Here is a 24,876-nt window from a genome sequence, read left to right on the forward strand (position 1 = left end):
CAGACACCAATGATGGAGCACTATTCCTCTAACAGACACCAATGATGGAGCACTATTCCTCTTACAGACACCAATGATTTGGCACTATTCCTCCTACAGACACCAATGATGGGGCACTATTCCTCTTACAGACACCAATGATGGAGCACTATTCCTCCTACAGACACCAATGATGGAGCACTATTCCTCTTACAGACACCAATGATGGGGCACCATGCCTCCCACAGACACCAATGATGGGGCACTATTCCTCCCACAGACACCAATGATGGGGCACTATTCCTCTAACAGATACCAATGATGGGGCAATATTCCTCCCACATATACCAATGATGGGGCACTATTCCTCTAACAGATACCAATGATGGGGCACCATTCCTCCCACAGACACCAATGATGGGGCACCATGCCTCTAACAGATACCAATGATGGGGCACCATTCCTCTAACCAGTGCCGGCCCAAGACATTGTGCTGCCTGGTACCAAGAATGAAATGCTGCCCCCCCCCCAAAAAAAAAATTACGTTCACCAAAATGCCCCCACATCCATTATTTTATATCATGATAACTAAAGTGGACCTATCATGGCTATATACATGTATATAGGAGTATAAAGAGGACCTGTCATGGCTCTATTCATGCAATTAGCCCCACAGTGGAGTGGAGAGGGGAGCTGGCGGAATGGCATGGCGTGCGGGCAGGAAAATTGCTGCCCCCCTGAAAGTGCTGCCTGGTACAATGGTACCATCGGGTCCCATGGCAGGGCCGGCCCTGCCTCTAACAGACACCAATGATGGGGCACTATTCCTCTTACAGACACCAATGATGGGGTACTATTCCTCCTACAGACACCAATGATGGGGTACTATTCCTCCTACAGACACCAATGACAGGGCACTATTCCTCTTACAGACACCAATGATGGGGCACTATTCCTTCCACATATACCAATGATGGGGCACCATTCCTCCCACATATACCAATGATGGGGCACTATTCCTCTAACAGACACCAATGATGGGGCACTATTCATCTTACAGACACCAATGATAGGGCACTATTCCTCTTACAGACACCAATGATGGGGCACTATTCCTCCTACAGACACCAATGATGGGGCACTATTCCTCTAACAGATGCCAATGTTAGGGCACTATTCCTCTTACAGACACCAATGATGGTGCACTATTCCTCTTACAGACACCAATGATGGGGCACTATTCCTCCTACAGACACCAATGATGGAGCACTATTCCTCTTACAGACACCAATGATGGTGCACTATTCCTTTTACAGACACCAATGATGGGGCACTATTCCTCTAACAGATGCCAATGTTAGGGCACTATTCCTCTTACAGACACCAATGATGAGGCACTATTCCTCTTACAGACACCAATGATGGGGCACTATTCCTCCTACAGACACCAATGATGGAGCACTATTCCTCTTACAGACACCAATGATGGTGCACTATTCCTTTTACAGACACCAATGATGGGGCACCATTCCTTTTACAGACACCAATGATGGGGCACTATTCCTCCTACAGACACCAATGATGGGGCACGATTCCTCTTACAGACACCAATGATCGGGCACTATTCCTCCTACAGACACCAATGATGGGGCACTATTCCTCTAACAGACACCAATGATGGGGCACTATTCCTCCTACAGACACCAATGATGAGGCACTATTCCTCCCACATATACCAATTAGGGGGCATCATGCCTCCCACAGACCCCAATGATTGCAGAACAATTCCTCCCACATATACAAATGATGGGGTACCATTACTCTCACATACACCAATGAGGGGGCATCATGTCTCCCACAAACACCAATGATGGGGCAATATTCCTCCTACAGACACCAATGATGGGGCACTATTCCTCCCACATGTACCAATGATGGGGCACCATGCCTCCCACAGACACCCGTGATGGGGCAACATTTATTGATTGGTTTGCGCAAAAGTTATAGCATCTACAAAATAGGGGATAGTTTTATGGCATTTTTATTTTAATGGCGGCGATCAGCACATCGGACGCTTTTGACACCATTTTGGGACCATTGTCATTTTTACAGCGATCAGTGCTACAAAAATGCACTGCTTACTGTGAAAATGACGCTGGCAGTGAAGGGGTTAACCTGTAGAGGGCACTGAAGAGGTTAAGTGGGCCCTAAGGGAGTGATTCTTACTGTGTGGGGGCGTGGCTTGGCGTGTGATGTCACTGATCATTTTTTCCCTATGACAGGCTCAATGGGAAGAACGTGGAGAGGTTTGTTTACACTTACCTCTCCCCGTTCTTCAGCTCTGTGACCCGATCGCGGGACACTGGCGGCGATCGGGTCCTGCGGGCGTAATCACGGAGTACCCGACCGGGTCGCAAGCACGCCGCCGGCGGCGCTTGCGCGACCCACGGCTGTGCATATTAAAGGGGATGTACCTATGCGCCAATATGCGCAGCCGTGCCATTCTGCCGATGTACCTCGGCGTGCGGCGGTCGGCAAGCAGTTAAAGAGTATAGAGTAAGGGAAGGTTATAACACCTGTAAATTTTTTCTTTTTTGGCCTTCAGTCTCCCTTAGAGGAGAGTTCCCTCCACTTCCTGTTCCATAGTAAAAACAGGAAGTGAGAGGAAATCCCAATACTTTTGGTAATAGAGTGTATCTCGCCAGCACAGGTGCAGTGACACCACCGCACTTGTGGTTCACTTTTTAGGCTGCTTTCACGCTGAGGCGCTTTGCAGTCCCTATTGCGCTAAAAGTGGCGCCTGCAAAGCACCCTTAAAGAGCCGCTCCTTTATCTCCAGTGTGAAAGCCTGAGGGCGGTGCATTGGCAGGACCTTTGAGGCGCTGTAAGAGCGGTGAATACACCACTCCTATAGCGCCCCTGCCCATTGAAATCAATAGGCCGTACCGCCTGCAAACCGCCACTGCAGCGGCGTTTTGCGGGCGGGTTTAACCCTTTTTCGTCCGCTAGCGGGGGGGGTTAAAATCGCGGCAAACACAATGGTAAAGCGCCGCTATTTACCGCCAGCGCACCAAGCGCCTCAGTGTCAAAGTACCCTTACTTCCTCCAGCCCCATAACAGAAGATTTATACCCCGTGCAGATCTGGGGATAAAGGCTGCATTCACACCTCGGCGTACAAAAACGCGGTGGCTTGTCCCGCGAATTGCGGCGACAAATAGCAGCGTTTTGTACCGCGATTTGCGGCGACAAAACGCCGCGATTGTGAATGCAGCCTTCACCCCCTCTATGGAGATGGTTCACATCTCCTATGCCGAACGCCGAAAGCCGCCTGAAAAAAAGGTCCGGGACTTTTTTTTCAGGCGTACGGCGTGGAGATGTGAACCATCTCCATAGAGGTGCATGTTAAATCATCCCTCTGGCGTCTCAGGGCTGCAGCGGCGTCGCACTACAGGCGTATACGCCTAAGTGTGAACGGGGGCAAACAATGCAGGGACCTGTGCACTGCACCTGCAACACATTCATTATGGTAAGTATGGTCGCAATGCTCTGCGGTTTTACCTAGATGGGATAAGTGCGGGGACCGTCCGACCAAATGGGGGTTGCCTGTGTCCCGACCGCCTGGGGTGGTTCTCACCCCCAAAAAAAAATATACCACCAGCCGCCACTGACTACGGGGTTAATTTACTGAAACTGGCAGAATGCAAAATCTGGTGCAGCTGTGCATGGTAGCCAATCAGCTTCCAGGTTTTATTGTTAAAGCTAAGCTGATTGGTTACTATGCACAGCTGCACCCGATTTGGCACTCTCCAGTTTCAGTAAATCAGCCCCAGTGGCCCAGATTCAAGTAGCAATTGCGCCTGTGTAACCATAGGTTACACAGCGCAATTGCTTACTTGCCCCGGCGTTACGAATGCTCCTGATTCAGGAACATCGTAACGCCGACTGCAGCCTAAAATCTGCGTGGCATAAGGCTCTTATGCCACGCATATCTAGGCTGCATTCTTGCGATGACCGCTAGGGGGCGTTCCCATTGTGGTCAGCGTATAGTATGCAAATTGCATACTAACACCGATTCACAATGTTGCGCGAGCCCTGCGTACGCAATTTACGTTGTTTCCGTACGGCGTGTTTAGCGTAAGGCTGCCACCTTCTAATAGCAGGGGCAGCCAATGCTAAAGTATACCCGTCGTTCCCGCGTCGCGACGTTCGAATTTTACGTAATTTGCGTAAGTGATTCGTGAATGGCGCTGGACGCCATTCACGTTCACTTTGAAGCAAATGACGTCCTTGCGACGTCATTTGCCGCAATGCACGTCGGGAAAGTTTCCAGACGGAGCATGCGCTCTACGCTCGGCGCGGGAGCGCGCCTAATTTAAATGATTCCCGCCCCCTACGGGATCATTTACATTAGGCGCCCTTACGCAGGGCAAGTTTACACAGCGCACACGCAATTTACGGAGCTACTGCAACGTGAATCGCGGGTAGCGCAGTAAATTTGCGGGGCGCAGGGCAAAAACGCTGCCCTGCGCCTCCGTAAATAAGGGGCAAATCTACCTGAATCCGGGCCAGTGCCTTTAGGTGGGCTTCCTCCCGCACACAACCCAGATGCATGCTCGTAGAATATTCCTCTGGCATTGGCCTGTGTCTGTACATAGGTGGCGAGGACTGTAGAGTGTAAGCTCCTTGGACATGTCAGTATGAGTGGATGAAAGAAGATGCTCTGGGTTTGCACGGAACCATCAATCTCTATTATTAGGGGACAGATGTGGATTACTCTCTTGTTAACTAACAAAACTGAACATAGTGATTCCTTGTTTTAATAAGCCCTTTCTGTACATAATTATAGAGACATAAGGGTCCCCCCCCCCTCTATCTCCCCAGGGGCTTCTCCTTGGTGGGGGGGACAGACGCTGAAAGAGTCTCTCCGGGATCAGTCTGGGAGCCGCCTGACTCCGCTGGAGGTGCGGTTTCCTTAATGTGAACCCCACCCAAGCCAGAGACGGCAGAAGAGAGGAGGGTGGCGGCTTTTCCCCCCTCTGCGTTTAACTCTTCCTCCGTGTCGCTGCAGTCCTTCGTGCTGAAAAATGTACTGATCATCTTGCTGTCCTTTTCGCCTGCAGATGAAAAAAAAAAAAAACATCAAACGCAGCCACTGTGCCCATCAAACGCTGCCACTGTGCCCATCGAATGCTGCCACTTTGCCCATGAAACGCTGCCACTGTGCCCATCAAACGTTGCCACTGTGTCCATCAAACGCTGCCACTGTGCCCATCAAACACAGCCAATGTGCCCAAGCCACTGTCCCCTTTGAACGCAAGCCACTGTGCCTATCGAACGCTGCCACTGTGCCCATCGAACGCTGCCACTGTGCCCATGGAATGCAGCCACTGTGCCCATGGAATGCAGCCACTGTGCCCATGGAAACGCTGCCACTGTGCCCATCGAACGCAGCCGATGTGTCCATCTAACTCAGCCACTGTGCCCATCTAATGCAGCCACTGTACCCATCTAACGCAGCCACTGTACCCATCCAATGCTGCCACTCTGCCCATCCAATGCTGCCACTGTGCCCATTTAAAAATATGTTTTCTTATTTATTTTATTTATTTTTACATTATTAAATTGTGTTTTTTACGCATAGATTTCCCTAATCGATGCCCTGAATGGCTTTCCATGCAGCAGCTGAAAGCTGCTTCTACTCCTCTCCTTCCCACGGCTTTCAGCTACTGCATGGAGAGCAATTTAGGGCATTAGTTATTGTAATTGCCCCCCCGCTCCACCGATCTCTGCCCGCTTGCATTGGCTCTGTGTCTGCTTCTGTCACTGCAAGGCTAGTCGTCCTTCGTGTTCTCCCACATCGCTGTACCCGCCAGCTGCAGCCTCATCAGTGTACTGTCCACCAGTGCCCAGGGCAGTGTTCCGGGGGCCACTGTGCCCATGGAACGCTGCCACTGTGCCCATCGAACGCAGCCGATGTGTCTATTTAACTCAGCCACTGTGCCCATCTAACACAGCCACTGTACCCATCGAATGCTGCCACTGTGCACATCAAAGGCTGGCACTGTGCCCATCGAATGCAGCCACTGTGCCCATCGAACGCAGCCACTGTACCCATCGAATGCGTCCACTCTGCCCATCAAACGCAGCCACTGTGCCCATCAAACACTGCCACTGTGCCCATCGAATGCTGCCACTTTGCCCATGAAACGCTGCCACTGTGCCCATCAAACGTTGCCACTGAGGTCAGGACTCTGTGCAGGCAGCTCATTTGCATATTCTACGCCAAAATCAACAGAAGCGCCACCTAGCGGCCAGCGTAAATATGCACCCTAAGATACGACGGCGTAGGAGACTTACGCCGCTCGTATCTTAGCCTAATTTAAGCGTATCTGGTTTCCAGAATACGCTTAAATTTACGACAGCGTAGATTCAGAGTTACGATGGTGTATCTACTGATACGCCGGCGTAACTCTCTCTGAATCTGGCCCTAAGACTTGCCAATAAAGTTCATGTGCGTGTAAAGACAGGCGTCCCAATACTTTTGGTAATATCAAAAATATTGAATCTATCTATTGTGAAGAATAGCTGGTTCTATTTAATTCAAAATTCAAAATTTGAATTTCGATGGACGGCTATATTCTTTGGGCCATATTCTCAAAGAATTTACGCCGGTGTATCAGCAGATACGCAGACGTAAGTCCGATTCTAAGTCCGATCCTATGTTTAAGTGTATTCTCAAACTGAGATACACTTAAACATGCCTAAGATACGACGGCCAGCGCCGTTGTATCTTAGGCTGCAATATCTACGCTGACCGCTAGGTGGCGTTTCCTTTGCGGTCAGCGTAGAATATGCAAATGACTAGTCACGCCAATTCACGAACGTGCGCTTGCCCGTCGTAGTGTTTTTACGTCGTTTCCATAAGCGATACGCGGCGTAAAGATAAACATGCCCCCTAGATGGCGTACTCAATGTTAAGTATGGCCGTCGTTCCCGCGTCGAAATTTGAAAATTTAACGTCGTTTGCGTAAGTCGTCCGTGAATGGCGATGGACGCCATTTACGTTACCGTCAAAACAAATGACGTCCGTGAGACGTCATTAAGCCCAATGCACGTCGGGTAATTTACCCGACGGAGCATGCGCATTACGATCGGCGCGGGGGCGCGCCTAATTTAAATGATCCACGCCCCCTACCAGGATCATTTGAATTAGGAGTGCTTGCGCGGGTGGACTTTACGCTACGCCGCCGCAAGTTTACAGGTAAGTGGTTTGGGAATCAGGCACTTGCCAGTTAAACTTGCGGCGGAGTAACGTAAAGGACATACGTTACGCCGCCAGAGATCTCTAAGAATATGGCCCTTTCTATTTTATTCTATTCGAATTTCAAATTGCAAGATTTGAATTTCAGGAAGACAGCTATTTTTTTTTTTATTCTATTAAATTATTTTCTATTATTTTGTTTTCTATTCAATTCTTTTGTTTTCTGATCAATTCTTTTCTATTCTATTATTTTGTTTTCTATTCAATTCTTTTATTTTTCGTATTCTTTTCAATTCTTTTATTTTCTATTTTATTCCTTTCATTTCTATTCTGTTTTATTCTATTAGAAATACCATTAAAGCTCATGTGCGTGTAAAGGCAGGCGTCCCAATACTTTTGACAATATAGTGCATCTAAAGCCACAGCTTACTTTTAGTTGTTGAGAAGTTAGAACCTCTGTGAAGTTTTTATTGCGATCTGTGCCCCCCCCCCCCCCCTCTGTCCTGGTGACAGGAGAGAAAATGATGGGTTCTCCACATTTTTCTGTGGTAATGATAGAGTTGTCCTGGTCCATGGAGATTTGTGAGAGATTGGTGGAGTTGGCCTATTTCTGTGTGTTCCGATATATCTCGTGTCCTCCGCAGGGATTCATGATACCACCTGTACCCTGTACTAGAGGGGCATTCTGAGGCACGCCGGGCCCGGGAAGATCACTTTGCCTTGGAAATGTTATACATCATGTATATTGATTCAGTACGCTAATTAAAAAAAAAAAAAATATTGGTAATTTAGCAGCAAGGCGGCGCAGCGATTCGTATTTACGCTACGCCGCCGTAACTTACAGGAGCAAGTGCTGTATTCACAAAGCACTTGCTCCGTAAGTCGCGGCGGAGTAGCGTAAAAGGGGCCGGCGTAAGCGCGCGTAATTCAAATGTGGAAGGGGGGGGCGTGTTTTATGTAAATTTAGGATGACCGTCCGTGTACATATCCCAGTGTGCATTGCTTCCAAGTACGGCGCAACGACGTATTGGTTTCGACGTGAACGTAAATTACGTCCAGCCCTATTCGCGAACGACTTACGCAAACCACATAAAAAATTGGAAGCGGGAACGACGTCCATACTTAACATTGGCTGCGCCTCCTAATAGCAGGAACCATGTTACGCCGAAAAAGCCTTAACGCAAACGACGTAAAAAACGAACGCCGGGCGCACGTACGTTTGTGAATCGGCGTAAGTGGTCAATTTGCATACTCTACGCTGAAAACTACGGGTAGCGCCACCTAGCGGCCAGCGTGAGAATGCACCCTAAGATACGACGGCGCAAGAGACTTATGCCAGTCGTATCTTAGGCTAATGTCGGCGTAATTAGCTTTCTGAATACAAAAAGTAGATACGCTGGCGCAGCTTGGCAATTACGCGGCGTATCTATGGATACGCCGGCGTAATTGTTCTCTGAATCTACCCCAAGGTTCAAAAGCAAAAATGCAATGTAATAACACAAAGCACCCGAGCCTTCTTACCAGAGCGGATCTGTCCCTGGCCGCTGCCCAGCATTATTCTTTGCAGGGGTTTTGTGAATTGAATATCGCCCTCTGCAGGATATACAGAGTAATTATGTCTTCGAACGACATGCTTCTTTCTAGTGTTCGGCTCACGGGGATAAAAGGCGATACAGGTCTACAGCACATCAGGGTACAGGGCACAGGGCACATCAGGGCACAGGGCACATCAGGGCACAGGGCACATCACGGCACAACACGTACAGGGCACATCACAGCACATCAGGGCACACCACATTGAGGTACAGCACATCGGGGCACGGGGCACATCAGGGTACATAGCACTTTAGTGAACATGGAACATCAGGGCACATAGCACATCAGGGCACAGGGCACATGGCACATCAGGGCACGGGGCACATCATGGCACATCAGGGCACATAGCACATCGGGGCACATCAGGGCACATAGCACATCGGGGCACGGGGCACATCAGGGCACGGGTCACATCAGGGTACATAGCACTTTAGTGAACATGGAACATCAGGGCACGGGGCACATCAGGGCACATAGCACATCGGGGCACGGGGCACATCAAGGCACGGGTCACATCAGGGCACATAGCACTTTAGTGAACATGGAACATCAGGGCACATAGCACATCAGGGCACATGGCACGGGGCACATCATGGCACATCAGGGCACATAGCACATCGAGGCACATAGCACATCGGGCACATGACACATCAGGGCACAGGGCACATCAGGGACTGGGGCACATAGCACATCAGGGACTGGGGCACATCAGGGCACGGGGCACATCAGGGCACATAGCACATTAGGGCACATTATGGTGCACGTCGTTTACCAGCCAGCATGCAGAGCAGCGCAGGAAGCGTGTGTAATATGTTCTCTCTCCTGTCACGGCACTCATGCTGCTCCCCGGCGGCCCCTCCTCTCTTCTCTTCTCGTCCATCCCAGATGATGTCACAAGCAAATGGGGATGGACGAGAAGAGAGGAGGGGCCGCCGGGGAGCAGCATGAGTGCCGTGACAGGAGAGAGAACATATTACACATCTGGGGCCCCCAAGTGTCAGTGTGTCATTGTTCTGGGACCCCCAAGTGTTAGTGTGTTGTCATTATTCTGGGACCCCCAAGTGTCAGTGTGTCATTGTTCTGGGACCCCAAGTGTCAGTGTGTCATTGTTCTGGGACCCCAAGTGTCAGTGTGTCATTGTTCTGGGACCTCAAGTGTCAGTGTGTCATTGTTCTGGGACCCCCAAGTGTCAGTGTGTCATTGTTCTGGACCCCCAAGTGTCAGTGTGTCATTGTTCTGGACCCCCAAGTGTCAGTGTGTCATTGTTCTGGACCCCCAAGTGTCAGTGTGTCATTGTTCTGGATCCCCAAGTGTCAGGCTGTCATTGTTCTGGGACCCCCAAGTGTCAGTGTGTCATTGTTCTGGACCCCCAAGTGTCAGTGTGTCATTGTTCTGGGACCCCCAAGTGTCAGTGTGTCATTGTTCCGGGACCCCCAAGTGTCAGTGTGTCATTGTTCTGGGACCCCAAGTGTCAGTGTGTCATTGTTCTGGGTCCCCAAGTGTCAGTGTGTCATTGTTCTGGACCCCCAAGTGTCAGTGTGTCATTGTTCTGGACCCCCAAGTGTCAGTGTGTCATTGTTCTGGACCCCCAAGTGTCAGTGTGTCATTGTTCTGGACCCCCAAGTGTCAGTGTGTCATTGTTCTGGACCCCCAAGTGTCAGTGTGTCATTGTTCTGGACCCCCAAGTGTCAGTGTGTCATTGTTCTGGATCCCCAAGTGTCAGTGTGTCATTGTTCTGGACCCCCAAGTGTCAGTGTGTCATTGTTCTGGACCCCCAAGTGTCAGTGTGTCATTGTTCTGGACCCCCAAGTGTCAGTGTGTCATTGTTCTGGACCCCCAAGCGTCAGTGTGTCATTGTTCTGGGACCCCCAAGTGTCAGTGTGTCATTGTTCTGGACCCCCAAGTGTCAGTGTGTCATTGTTCTGGGACCCCCAAGTGTCAGTGTGTCATTGTTCTGGACCCCCAAGTGTCAGTGTGTCATTGTTCCGGGGCCCCCAAGTGTCAGTGTGTCATTGTTCTGGACCCCCAAGTGTCAGTGTGTCATTGTTCCGGGGCCCCAAGTGTCAGTGTGTCATTGTTCTGAGACCCCCAAGTGTCAGTGTGTCATTGTTCTGGGACCCCCAAGTGTCAGTGTGTCATTGTTCTGGACCCCCAAGTGTCAGTGTGTCATTGTTCCGGGGCCCCCAAGTGTCAGTGTGTCATTGTTCTGGACCCCCAAGTGTCAGTGTGTCATTGTTCTGGACCTCCAAGTGTCAGTGTGTCATTGTTCTGGGGCCCCAAGTGTCAGTGTGTCATTGTTCTGAGACCCCCAAGTGTCAGTGTGTCATTGTTCCGGGACCCCCAAGTGTCAGTGTGTCATTGTTCTGGGGCCCCAAGTGTCAGTGTGTCATTGTTCTGAGACCCCCAAGTGTCAGTGTGCCATTGTTCTGGGACCCCCAAGTGTCAGTGTGTCATTGTTCTGGACCCCCAAGTGTCAGTGTGTCATTGTTCTGGGGCCCCAAGTGTCAGTGTGTCATTGTTCTGAGACCCCCAAGTGTCAGTGTGTCATTGTTCTGAGACCCCCAAGTGTCAGTGTGTCATTGTTCTGGACCTCAAGTGTCAGTGTGTCATTGTTCTGGACCCCCATGTGTCAGTGTGTCATTGTTCTGGGTCCCCAAGTGTCAGTGTGTCATTGTTCTGGGCCCCAAGTGTCAGTGTGTCATTGTTCTGGGACCCCCAAGTGTCAGTGTGTCATTGTTCTGGGACCCCCATGTGTCAGTGTGTCATTGTTCTGGGTCCCCAAGTATCAGTGTGTCATTGTTCTGGGACCCCCAAGTGTCAGTGTGTCATTGTTCTTGACCCTCAAGTGTCAGTGTGTCATTGTTCTGGACCCCCAAGTGTCAGTGTGTCATTGTTCTGGACCCCCAAGTGTCAGTGTGTCATTGTTCTGGACCCCCAAGTGTCAGTGTGTCATTGTTCTGGACCCCCAAGTGTCAGTGTGTCATTGTTCTGGACCCCCAAGTGTCAGTGTGTCATTGTTCTGGACCCCCAAGTGTCAGTGTGTCATTGTTCTGGGACCCCAAGTGTTAGTGTGTCATTGTTCTGGATCCCCAAGTGTCAGTGTGTCATTGTTCTGGACCCCCAAGTGTCAGTGTGTCATTGTTCTGGGACCCCAAGTGTCAGTGTGTCATTGTTCTGGGACCCCAAGTGTTAGTGTGTCATTGTTCTGGACCCCCAAGTGTCAGTGTGTCATTGTTCTGGACCCCCAAGTGTCAGTGTGTCATTGTTCTGGACCCCCAAGTGTCAGTGTGTGTCATTGTTCTGGGACCCCAAGTGTCAGTGTGTCATTGTTCTGGGACCCCCATGTGTCAGTGTGTCATTGTTCTGGGTCCCCAAGTATCAGTGTGTCATTGTTCTGGACCCCCAAGTGTCAGTGTGTCATTGTTCTGGACCCCCAAGTGTCAGTGTGTCATTGTTCTGGACCCCCAAGTGTCAGTGTGTCATTGTTCTGGGACCCCAAGTGTCAGTGTGTCATTGTTCTTGACCCTCAAGTGTCAGTGTGTCATTGTTCTGGACCCCCAAGTGTCAGTGTGTCATTGTTCTGGACCCCCAAGTGTCAGTGTGTCATTGTTCTGGGACCCCCAAGTGTCAGTGTGTCATTGTTCTGGACCCCCAAGTGTCAGTGTGTCATTGTTCTGGACCCCCAAGTGTCAGTGTGTCATTGTTCTGGGACCCCCAAGTGTCAGTGTGTCATTGTTCTGGGACCCCCAAGTGTCAGTGTGTCATTGTTCTGGACCCCAGATACCAGTGTGTCATTGTGTAAAGCTCAGGGCCCGTGTACTATTGTCCTATTACTCTAATCCCGGATCCCATAACAGGTTCCGGCTCCGGCTTGCGAATGCCAAGACCCGTCATAACTCTGAGTCATGGAGTGTCTGTCCTCCCCGGAGTCACTGACCAGAACCGGCAGAGGGGGGGGAGGGGGGTGACTTTCCTCATCTTTATACCTGTTCCTGTTCCGGGTCAGTAACTCAGAAAGTATTGGAGGCAGAATATCAGTGTGACAGACAGCCCTCATATTTCTCTATGAGAGTATCGTTTAGGGGCAGTGCAGTGGTTGGGACACCCCCTTCCTCAGAAAATGGAGCAATGTTCTGCAGTGTATCATGGGATGGGTGGAATGTTCTGCAGTGCATCATGGGATGGAGCAATGTTCTGCAGTGTATCATGGGATGGGTGGAATACTCTGCAGTGTATCATGGGATGGGTGGAATGTTCTGCAGTGTATCATGGGATGGGTGGAATGCTCTGCAGTGTATCATGGGATGGGTGGAATGCTCTGCAGTGTATCATGGGATAGGTGGAATGCTCTGCAGTGTATCATGGGATGGGTGGAATGCTCTGCAGTGTATCATGGGATGGGTGGAATGCTCTGCAGTGTATCATGGGATGGGTGGAATGCTCTGCAGTGTATCATGGGATGGTGGAATGCTCTGCAGTGTATCATGGGATGGTGTAATGTTCTGCAATGTATCATGGGATGGTGGAATGTTCTGCAGTGTATCATGGGATGGGTGGAATGCTCTGCAGTGTATCCTGGGATGGGTGGAATGGTCTGCAGTGTATCCTGGGATGGGTGGAATACTCTGCAGTGTATCATGGGATGGTGGAATGCTCTGCAGTGTATCCTGATGGATGGAATGCTCTGCAGTGTATCCTGTGATGGGTGGAATGCTCTGCAGTGTATCATGGGATGGTGGGATGCTCTGCAGTGTATCATGGGATGGGTGGAATACTCTGCAGTGTATCATGGGATGGGTGCAATGCTCTGCAGTGTATCATGGGATGGGTGGAATGCTATGCAGTGTATCATGGGATGGGTGGAATGCTCTGCAGTGTATCATGGGATGGTGGAATGCTCTGCGTTGTATCATGGGATGGGTGGAATACTCTGCAGTGTATCATGGGATGGGTGGAATGCTCTGCAGTGTATCATGGGATGGTGGAATGCTCTGCATTATATCATGGGATGGGTGGAATGATCTGCAATGTATCATGGGATGGGTGGAATGCTCTGCAATGTATCATGGGATGGGTGGAATACTCTGCAGTGTATCATGGGATGGATGGAATGCTCTGCAGTGTATCATGGGATGGGTGGAATGCTCTGCAGTCTATCATGGGATTGGGTGGAATACTCTGCAGTGTATCGTGGGATGGGTGGAATGCTCTGCAGTGTATCGTGGGATGGGTGGAATGCTCTGCAGTGTATCCTGGGATGGGTGGAATGGTCTGCAGTGTATCCTGGGATGGGTGGAATGCTCTGCAGTGTATCGTGGGATGGGTGGAATACTCTGCAGTGTATCCTGGGATGGGTGGAATGCTCTGCAGTGTATCGTGGGATGGGTGGAATGCTCTGCAGTCTATCATGGGATTGGGTGGAATACTCTGCAGTGTATCGTGGGATGGGTGGAATGCTCTGCAGTGTATCGTGGGATGGGTGGAATGGTCTGCAGTGTATCCTGGGATGGGTGGAATGGTCTGCAGTGTATCCTGGGATGGGTGGAATACTCTGCAGTGTATCATGGGATGGTGGAATGCTCTGCAGTGTATCCTGATGGATGGAATGCTCTGCAGTGTATCATGGGATGGGTGGAATGCTCTGCAGTGTATCCTGGGATGGGTGGAATGGTCTGCAGTGTATCCTGTGATGGGTGGAATGCTCTGCAGTGTATCATGGGATGGGTGGAATACTCTGCAGTGTATCCTGGGATGGGTGGAATGCTCTGCAGTGTATCATGGGATGGGTGGAATACTCTGCAGTGTATCCTGGGATGGGTGGAATGCTCTGCAGTGTATCATGGGATGGTGGAATGCTCTGCAGTGTATCATGGGATGGGTGGAATACTCTGCAGTGTATCCTGGGATGGGTGGAATGCTCTGCAGTGTATCATGGGATGGTGGAATGCTCTGCAGTGTATCATGGGATGGGTGGAATGCTCTGCAGTGTATCATGGGATGGGTGGAATGCTCTGCAGTGTATCGTGGGATGGGTGGAATGCTCTGCAATGTATCATGGGATGGGTGGAATGCTCTGCAGTGTATCATGGGATGGGTGGAATACTCTGCAGTGTATCATGGGATGGGTGGAATGCTCTGCAGTGTATCGTGGGATGGGTGGAATGCTCTGCAGTGTATCGTGGGATGGGTGGAATGCTCTGCAGTGTATCCTGGGATGGGTGGAATGCTCTGCAGTGTATCGTGGGATGGTGGAATGCTCTGCAGTGTATCGTGGGATGGGTGGAATGCTCTGCAGTGTATCCTGTGATGGGTGGAATGCTCTGCAGTGTATCCTGGGATGGGTGGAATGGTCTGCAGTGTATCCTGGGATGGGTGGAATGCTCTGCAGTGTATCCTGGGATGGGTGGAATGCTCTGCAGTGTATCCTGGGATGGGTGGAATGCTCTGCAGAATTGGTTAAATGCTCTGCAGGGCTTCCTTACATGGATGGATTGCTTGGTATTGTATTTGTATGTGAAAGATGGAATGCCCTGTAGTTGGGTGGAATGCTCTGCAGCGTGTGGAATGTTCTGCAGTGGGGTGAAATGCTCTGCAGTGTTGCCATGGCAGCAGCGACGCTCCCCCCTCCAAAGTCTCCGCTTATATAGCGGTGAATGGGGCCGCGATGCACTCTGGGATTTGTAGTCTGTTGTCCGCTCTCCGCTGTCCTCTGCTCACCTGTACAAACTCCACCTCCCGGCATCCCTCGCGCTGGGGAGCAGCCGGCCGCGCCCGATGCATTCTGGGATTTGTAGTTCCGCCTCGCGGCGCTTCCATAAGAAGACAGCAGAGAGAGGATGATGGGGAACTACAAACCCGAGGGGGGCGGGGTCCGGCGGGTCCGTGCAGGGGGGGTATCAGGGCTCGGTACTGACAGCCCGGCGGGTGAGGAGACATGGCGGCCCCGGAGGTGGAGGAGGTGCTGCGTATCGCCAGAAAACTGGATAAGATGGTGACCAAGAAGAGCACGGCGAGTCCCCGAGATTATACACGGGGGGAGGGGTCTGCCTGAGGGAGCAGCGCCTCATGACGTCATATGAGGGGTCCATCACTGAGAGCAAGGATTGTAGGACTGCAACTACCAGAACCATGCTGTATGCTTGTGTGAAGGTGCAATGTTCTGCAGGACAAAGTGGGATGTAGCGTTATACAGGGCAAGGGGAAGGTGCGAAGCCCTGCAGGGCACGGCGAAGGTGCGAAGCCCTGCAGGGCACGGCGAAGGTGCGAAGCCCTGCAGGGCACGGCGAAGGTGCGATGCCCTGCAGGGCACGGCGAAGGTGCGAAGCCCTGCAGGGCACGGCGAAGGTGCGATGCCCTGCAGGGCACGGCGAAGGTGCGAAGCCCTGCAGGGCACGGCGAAGGTGCGAAGCCCTGCAGGGCACGGCAAAGGTGCGATGCCCTGCAGGGCACGGCGAAGGTGCAAAGGTGCGATGCCCTGCAGGGCACGGCGAAGGTGCAAAGGTGCGATGCCCTGCAGGGCACGGCGAAGGTGCGAAGCCCTGCAGGGCACGGCGAAGGTGCGATGCCCTGCAGGGCACAGCGAAGCAATTCAGGGCACAGCAAAGCAATTCAGGGCACAGCGAAGGTGCGATGCCCTGCAGGGCACAGCGAAGGTGCGAAGCCCTGCAGGGCACAGCGAAGATGCGAAGCCCTGCAGGGCACAGCGAAGGTGCGAAGCCCTCAAGCGAAGGTGCTATGCCCTGCAGGGCCAGGCGAAGGTGCGATGCCCTGCAGGGCCAGGCGAAGGTGCGATGCCCTGCAGGGCCAGGCGAAGGTGCGAAGCCCTGCAGGGCACAGCGAAGGTGCGAAGCCCTGCAGGGCACAGCGAAGGTGCGAAGCCCTCAAGCGAAGGTGCGATGCCCTGCAGGGCCAGGCGAAGGTGCGATGCCCTGCAGGGCCAGGCGAAGGTGCAAAGCCCTGCAGGGCCAGGCGAAGGTGCGATGCCCTGCAGGGCGCAGCGAAGGTGCGTTGCGCCGGCAGGGCACAGCGAAGGTGCGATGACCTATAAGGCAAAGTATGGGTGGACTGTTCCTCCTGGGCAAAGTTGAGGGTGCAATGTTCTGCAAGGCAGAATAAAGGTACATTGTCCTGCAGAGCAAAGTATGGGTGTAGTGCTCCTGCATGGTACAATGAGAGTACAATGCTTCTGCTGGGTGCAAAGATCCGCAGAACAGAGTGGGGTATGGTGTATTATAGGGCACAGTGAGGGTGCAATAATCTAAAGTGCACAGTGAGGGTGCAATGTTCTGCAGGGCAAAGTCAGGGTGCGATATTCTGCAGGACACAGTGTGGGTACAATGTTCTGTAGGGTACAGTGTGTGTTTGTGTGAGGGGTGTTCTGCAGGGCACAGTGAGGGTGCAATATTCTGCAGGGTACAGTGTGTGTGGGAGGGCTGTTCTCTGGGCCACAGTGAGTGTGCGATGTTCTGCAGAGCACAGTGAGGGCGCAATGTTCTGTAGGGTGCAGTGTGTGGGAGAGGTGTTCTCTGGAGCACACTGAAGGTGCGATAATCTGCAGGGTACAGTGAGGATGCAATATTATACAGAGCACAGTGAGGGTGCGATGTTCTGTAGGGTACAGTGTATGTGGGAGGGGTGTTCTCTGGGGCACAGCAAAGGTGCAATGTTCTGTAGGGTACTGAGTGTGTGTGTGAGGGGTGTTCTCTGGGGCACAGTGAGGGTGCGATGTTCTGTAGGGTACAGTGTGTGAGGGGTGTTCTCTGGGGCACAGTGAGGGTGCAATGTTCTGCAGGGTACAGTGTATAAGTGTGTGTGAGGGGTGTTCTCTGGGGCACAGTGAGGGTGCAATGTTCTGCAGGGTACAGTGTATATGTGTGTGTGTGAGGGGTGTTCTCTGGGGCACAGTGAGGGTGCAATGTTCTGCAGGGTACAGTGTATATGTGTGTGTGTGAGGGGTGTTCTCTGGGGCACAGTGAGGGTGCAATGTTCTGCAGGGTACAGTGTGTATGTGTGTGTGAGGGGTGTTCTCTGGGGCACAGTGAGGGTGCAATGTTCTGCAGGGTACAGTGTATAAGTGTGTGTGAGGGGTGTTCTCTGGGGCACAGTGAGGGTGCAATGTTCTGCAGGGTACAGTGTATATGTGTGTGTGTGAGGGGTGTTCTCTGGGGCACAGTGAGGGTGCAATGTTCTGCAGGGTACAGTGTGTATGTGTGTGTGAGGGGTGTTCTCTGGGGCACAGTGAGGGTGCAATGTTCTGCAGGGTACAGTGTGTATGTGTGTGGGAGGGGTGTTCTCTGGGGCACAGTGAGGGTACAATGTTCTGCAGGGTACAGTGTGTATGTGTGTGGGAGGGGTGTTCTCTGGGGCACAGTGAGGGTGCGATGTTCTGTAGGGTACAGTGTGTGTGTGTGTGTGTGAGGGGTGTTCTCTGGGGCACAGTGAGGGTGCGATGTTCTGTAGGGTACAGTGTGAGTGTGTGTGTGTGTGTGTGAGGGGTGTTCTCTGGGGCACAGTGAGGGTGCAATGTTCTGCAGGGTACAGTGTATATGTGTGTGTGAGAGGGTGTTCTCTGGGGCACAGTGAGGGTGCAATGTTCTGCAGGGTACAGTGTATATGTGTGTGTGAGAGGGTGTTCTCTGGGGCACAGTGAGGGTGCAATGTTCTGCAGGGTACGGTGTGTATGTGTGTGGGAGGGGTGTTCTCTGGGGCACAGTGAGGGTGCAATGTTCTGCAGGGTACAGTGATTTACAGGGCAAAATGGAGGTCTGGTGTTCTTCAGGGCAGAGTGGTATGCAATGTATAATATGATAGAGAAATGCTCTGCGGGGGATAATCTGTATTCTGCAGGCAATATTGTGAAGGTGCAAGGCTCTGCAGGTCCAGTAAGGGTGAAATCTTCTGCAGAGTAGAGTTTCAGGGTGATGTGCCCAGATACATGATGAGGGTGTAAAGTTTTGCACTCTTATTATGGGGAAGCAAAATTTGGCGTAATATATTATGAAGGAGTAATGTTCTGCACAGTCTGTTCTGCAACTGTTGGGGCACCTTCTTTTAAGTACAGCGCAATGCTCTGCGGGGGATATTGTCATGCTGAAAAACTCTGTAGGGAATATTGTGATGTTGTCTTGCTCTGCAGGGAATTCCGTGATGCTGCAATACTCTGCAAGGTATATTGCGATGCTGCAATGCTCTGCAGGGTATCTGCAAGGAGAAGAGTCTGACCAAGCTTATTCTGACACAGCTTCGGGATCTGGTTGGCTTTGCTGGATCTTGTAGTTCTCCTGGTCTGCAAGCATTTGATGTGATTGGGTATCGATCTAGAACAGGGATCTCCAACTGGCAGCCCTCCAGCTGTTGCGAAACTACAAGTCCCATGAGGCATTGCATGACTCTCACAGGCAGAGGCATGATGGGACTTGTAGTTTTGCAACAGCTGGAGGGCCACCGTTTCCCAAAGACCCCATCATGGACACCGACACTGGCAGACTGCCGGCAGGCGGTTGGAGAATTCTGAGCTGACCATGTGCTGTGGCGCTGGCATGCCCTGACCACTTATTGCTGGGCATGCTGGGACTTGTTGTTCGCTGGCAGCTGCAGCCTGCTCTGAACCGAAGGACATGTCAGGATCTGGATAGGCATTGGTGTTGGTTTGGCTCCTCAGATTTAGAGGGATTGTTTTTCATTCTCAGTGATCCAGTTGGAATCTCCACGTCTGAGGAGACGAGGGTGGCTCCGGGTGTAAGGAGACGCGGGTGGCTCCGGGTCTGAGGAGACGCGGGTAGAGCCACGTCTTAGGAGACACGGGTAGAGCCACGTCTTAGGAGACACGGGTAGAGCCATGTCTTAGGAGACACGGGTAGAGCCACGTCTTAGGAGACACGGGTAGAGCCACGTCTGAGGAGACGCGGGTGGCTCCTGGTGTAAGGAGACGCGGGTGGCTCCGGGTCTGAGGAGACGCGGGTAGAGCCACGTCTTAGGAGACGCGGGTAGAGCCACGTCTTAGGAGACGCGGGTAGAGCCACGTCTTAGGAGACTCGGGTAGAGCCACGTCTTAGGAGACACGGGTAGAGCCACGTCTTAGGAGACACAGGTGGCTTTAGGTCTGAGGATACACAGGTGACTCTGAGGAGACGCGGGTGTCTCTGGGTCTGAGGAGACGCGGGTGTCTCTGGGTCCGAGGAGACGCGGGTGTCTCTGGGTCCGAGGAGACGCGGGTGTCTCTGGGTCCGAGGAGACGCGGGTGTCTCTGGGTCCGAGGAGACGCGGGTGTCTCTGGGTCCGAGGAGACGCGGGTGTCTCTGGGTCCGAGGAGACGCGGGTGTCTCTGGGTCAGAGGAGACGCGGGTGTCTCTGGGTCCGAGGAGACGCGGGTGTCTCTGGGTCCGAGGAGACGCGGGTGTCTCTGGGTCCGAGGAGACACGGGTGGCTCCGGGTCTGAGGAGACGAGGGTTGCTCTGGGTCCGAGGATACGCGGGTGGCTCTGGGTCCGAGGAGACGCGGGTGGCTCTGGGTCCGAGGAGACGCGGGTGGCTCCGGGTCTGAGGAGACGCGGGTAGAGCCACGTCTTAGGAGACACGGGTAGAGCCACGTCTTAGGAGACACGGGTGGCTCTAGGTCTGAGGATACACAGGTGGAGCCACGTTTTAGGAGACGCGGGTGGCTCTGAGTCTGAGGAGACGCGGGTGACTCTGAGTCTAAGGGAGACATGGGTAGAGCCACGTCTTAGGAGACACAGGTGGCTCTAGGTCTGAGGATACCCAGGTGGAGCCACGTCTTAGGAGACACGGGTGGCTCTAGATCTGAGGAGACACGGGTAGCTCTAGATCTGAGGAGACACAGATGGCTCTAGATCTGAGGAGACATGGGTGGCTCCGGGTCCGAGGAGAGAGTAGACACGTGTGGCTCTGGGTCCGAGGAGACACGGGTAGCGCCACGTCTGAGGAGAGGTAGGTGGCTCCAGGTCTGAGGACACAAAACTATATATAGTGTCCTTGGAGTATACTGATAGGTGAAGCCACATCTGAGGACACAGCTGGTGCCATGTCTGAAGATACGATACTATATGTAGTGTCCTCCATAATCCTTGGGGAGTATACTGATAGGTGGAGCCACGTCTGAGGACACAGGTGAGGATACAGTACTCAATGTAGTGTCCTCTATACTCCTTGGGGAGTATACTGATAGGTGGAGCCACGTCTGAGGACACAGGTGAAGCTACATCTGAGGATACAGTACTCAATGTAGTGTCCTCTATACTCCTTGGGGAGTATACTGATAGGTGGAGCCATGTCTAAGGGCCCAGTACTCAATGTAGTGTCCTCCATAATCCTTGAGGATGCCCTGCCCTTCCAGAAGGAGATGAGAATGCCTTGGGTTGCCATTGGTAAGATGTTTTGGGTCTGCAGCCACAGGGCTGGCCGTGACGGGATATCCCTGGATATGGCTTACTGTTGGCTGATCAGTCCACACCCCCATCCTTGCCTGTACTGGTTTATTGCAGCGACCTTACTTTGGGTGGTCCTTCAAGAGGTGCCATGTGAGGGCCTGTGGGCATCAGAAGCTGGTCATACTTGTCGGTCTCCTTTAGATTTGTCCAAACCATGTGAGCATCTAACCAAAACCATTCATTCAGCTTAAGCCCAACTTAGCCAGTCTCCCACTTATAGCCGGATTCAGGTAGCCAGGCGCATCTTTGAGGCGGCGTAGCGTATCGTATTTACGCTACGCTGCCGTAAGTCAGAGAGGCAAGTACTGTATTCACAAAGCACTTGCCTCCTAAGTTACAGCGGCGTATCGTAAATGGGGCCGGCGTAAGCGCGCCTAATTCAAATGAGGACGAGGGGGGCGTGTTTTATGTAAATGTTATGTGACCTGACGTGATTGACGTTTTTTTTACGAACGGCGCATGCGCCGTCCGTGTACATATCCCAGTGTGCATTGCTCCAAAGTACGCCGCAAGGACGTATTAGTTTCGACGTGAACGTAAATTATGTCCAGCCCCATTCACGGACGAGTTGCGCAAATAATGTAAAATTTTCAAATTTTGGCGCGGGAACGAGGGCCATACTTAACATTGGCTACGCCACCTAGGGGGCAGCTTTATCTTTACGCCGGCGTACCTCTTACGGAAACGGCGTATCTTTACTGCGACGGGCGCACGTACGTTCGTGAATAGGCGTATCTAGTCATTTACATAATCTACGCCGAACTCAACGGAAGCGCCACCTAGCGGCCTGCGGAAAAATTGCACCCTAAGATACGACGGCGTAGGAGACTTACGCTGCTCATATATTAGCCTAATTTAAGCGTATCTGGTTTCCAGAATACGCTTAAATGTACGCCGGCGTAGATTCAGAGTTACGACGAGGTATCTACTGATAACCCTACCTGAATCCAGCTATAAGAGTGTCAGTGGGAACTTATCTGAGAGGCAGAAATTGCTTATTGCCCAAGAACGCTCTAGCACCCCTCTTGGGTCTCTTGGAACCTTGGTGCAGAAACTGTTCTCCAGACATAAGCAGTGGATAATTGCCCCTGGTCTGTCAGGGTAGTATAAACTGTATGAGATCCTTTTGGATGGTGAAGCTAGCTGCAGGTTTCTACAAAAGTGTCACCAGTCTCTTTTTTTTTTTTCTCTTGCAGGATGGGGCGTTGGATCTTCTCAATCAGCTGAAGAATATGTCCATGTCTCTGGACATGCTTCAGGTAAGAGACAAGATTGTCGAGTCGTGGTGTTGCTTTTTTTAGAAAACCACCCACTGTGGTTTCTCTGGAGTTGGGCCAGAGTCTAGGGAGCCCGTAACACTGGTGGTGGCGGTCACCCTCAGTGTTGGTTGGAAGACAGAAGAACCTCAGAACATTGGTCCAATGGCGTAGATCAGGGCTCAACATTTCAAATCTTGAGCCACTAAGCCAGACCTCAAGGGTTACTCGCCACCAGTTGCCCCACCCAACCCCTACCACTAATCACGCCCTCATAAATTATCTGTGAAATGGCACTTAAATGTTTTATGCAGAATTAAGTTACAAAAATAAATATTTACAACAACTTTATCAGTTCCCCTCATTGCAGCCTCACTGTGCCCCACATTGCAGCCTCACTGTGCCCCACATTGCAGCCTCACTGTGCCCCACATTGCAGCCTCACTGTGCCCCACATTGCAGCCTCTCTGTGCCCCACATTGCAGCCTCTCTGTGCCCCACATTGCAGCCTCTCTGTGCCCCACATTGCAGCCTCTCTGTGCTCCACATTGCAGCCTCTCTGTGCTCCACATTGCAGCCTCACCTGTGCCCCACATTGCAGCCTCTCTGTGCTCCACATTGCAGCCTCACCTGTGCCCCACATTGCAGCCTCTCTGTGCCCCACATTGCAGCCTCTCTGTGCTCCACATTGCAGCCTCTCTGTGCCCCACATTTCAGCCTCTCTGTGCCCCACATTTCAGCCTCTCTGTGCCCCACATTTCAGCCTCACCTGTGCCCCACATTGCAGCTTCTCTGTGCCCCACATTGCAGCCTTCCTGTGCCCCCATTGGCGGCCAGATTATGATGGGAGGAAGGGGAGAGCTGCGGGATCGCAGAGCAGTATACCCCACTGTTACAACTTGCATTGAAATTTCCTCCACGCTGCTCGCTCACACAGCCCCGCCTTCTCCTGACCCTGCGCCTGTAGTATTCAACACATCCCAGCATTGGACCTACGTCTACTACAGGGGCGTGGTCAGAAGGAGGCGGGGCTGTGTGAGCGAGCAGAGCGGAGGAAATTTCAATGTAAGCTGTTACAGCGTGCTCTCCTCTTCCTCCATGCTCTCTGCCATCAAGGCAATCACTGGGAGAACCGCTACCAATCAACTCCACATGCCGGCGGTGCTCGCCCCCCCCCACTCCCAGGCAGCCCAGCTCCTCGCCAGACCTCATTTTCCACGAGTGGAAAATTTGAGGTCTGGCGTAGATTGCACAATGCATATTGGGTGACTGTGTTCTCCTTTGGACATCGTGGGGAAGACAATGGGCTCAATTTACAATTCATAAGGATCCTTACTTTTTTAATAATTTTTTATTTTTTTATATTTGGTCACTTTGAGTTTATGGTGGCGCCAAGTTTGTGGCATGGTGACCTGTAGGACCCAAGCTCTGCTTTATTATACCTGTGAGTGACCATAGCGATCGCTCTGTTTCAGTCCACCCGGATCGGCATGTCGGTGAACGCTCTGAGGAAACAAAGCAATGAAGAAGAGGTGATCACTTTGTCCAAAACTCTAATAAAGTCCTGGAAGAAGCTGCTGGGTAAGAAATGTCTTCGTTTTTTATTTACTATTTTGTTTTTTCCAGTGCACAGGATTTCTGGCAGGATCAATGGGTATTTTTCTGTACTTGCAAAACAATGTACTGAAAAAAACAAATGCAACCACCATGTCTGACTGATAAGTTACAATATATTGCGTTATGTTCCTGGGTTTAGTTGTGCTTCCAGTCACTCTCACTATGCTAGGCATGGGCTACATGAGGCTTTACCCTTATAAGAATTGGATTTGTGGAGCTCCACCCATTTATTCCTCAGGGGATGGGTTATGCAGAGCTCCTCCCACTCATTACGGCATAGGTTATTTAGAGGTCCGCCTCCACTTATTGTTCATGGGATGGTGTATACAGGGACCCTTTTATTATAATGTAGAATCCACTCCAAATTCAGACCTTTTTTTGCACGCTGTATTTATTGGTGTGTTTTAACCACTTCACGCCCTTAGGACGTACCTGTACATCCTCAGTTATACCTGGATCATGACTACCAACCTGCAGCTGCAACCATGATCCCCGGTACCACAGTGTTCAACCACTTCACGCCCTTAGGACGTACCTGTACATCCTCAGTTATACCTGGATCATGACTACCAACCTGCAACTGCAACCATGATCCCCGGTACCACAATGTTCAACCACTTCACGCCCTTAGGACGTATCTGTACATCCTCAGTTTAAAGTGGTTATATCTGGATCATGACTACCAACCTGCAGCTGCAACCACGATCCCAGGTACCAAAAT

General features: G+C 51.7%; 1 protein-coding gene across 4 annotated transcripts in view; it reads left to right on the plus strand.

The window, feature by feature from the left end:
- TCEA2 (transcription elongation factor A2) overlaps nucleotides 1-24,876 on the plus strand; it is a 135,929-nt gene that overhangs the window by 92,532 nt on the left and 18,521 nt on the right. The window contains exons 1-3 of one of the 4 annotated variants that reach the window (XM_040329716.1): nucleotides 15,721-15,846; nucleotides 22,479-22,541; nucleotides 24,014-24,119. In XM_040329716.1, coding sequence (XP_040185650.1) covers nucleotides 15,772-15,846; nucleotides 22,479-22,541; nucleotides 24,014-24,119 — 244 coding nt within the window. In that variant the 5' untranslated portion in view covers nucleotides 15,721-15,771. Of the gene's footprint in view, nucleotides 1-15,720; nucleotides 15,847-15,869; nucleotides 15,987-22,478; nucleotides 22,542-24,013; nucleotides 24,120-24,876 lie in introns of those variants that run through there. The other 3 variants (XM_040329717.1, XM_040329715.1, XM_040329718.1) reach the window with 3 other exon arrangements.

The sequence above is a fragment of the Rana temporaria genome, chromosome 12 (assembly GCF_905171775.1).
Source record: "Rana temporaria chromosome 12, aRanTem1.1, whole genome shotgun sequence".
NCBI classification, from domain to species: domain Eukaryota; kingdom Metazoa; phylum Chordata; class Amphibia; order Anura; family Ranidae; genus Rana; species Rana temporaria.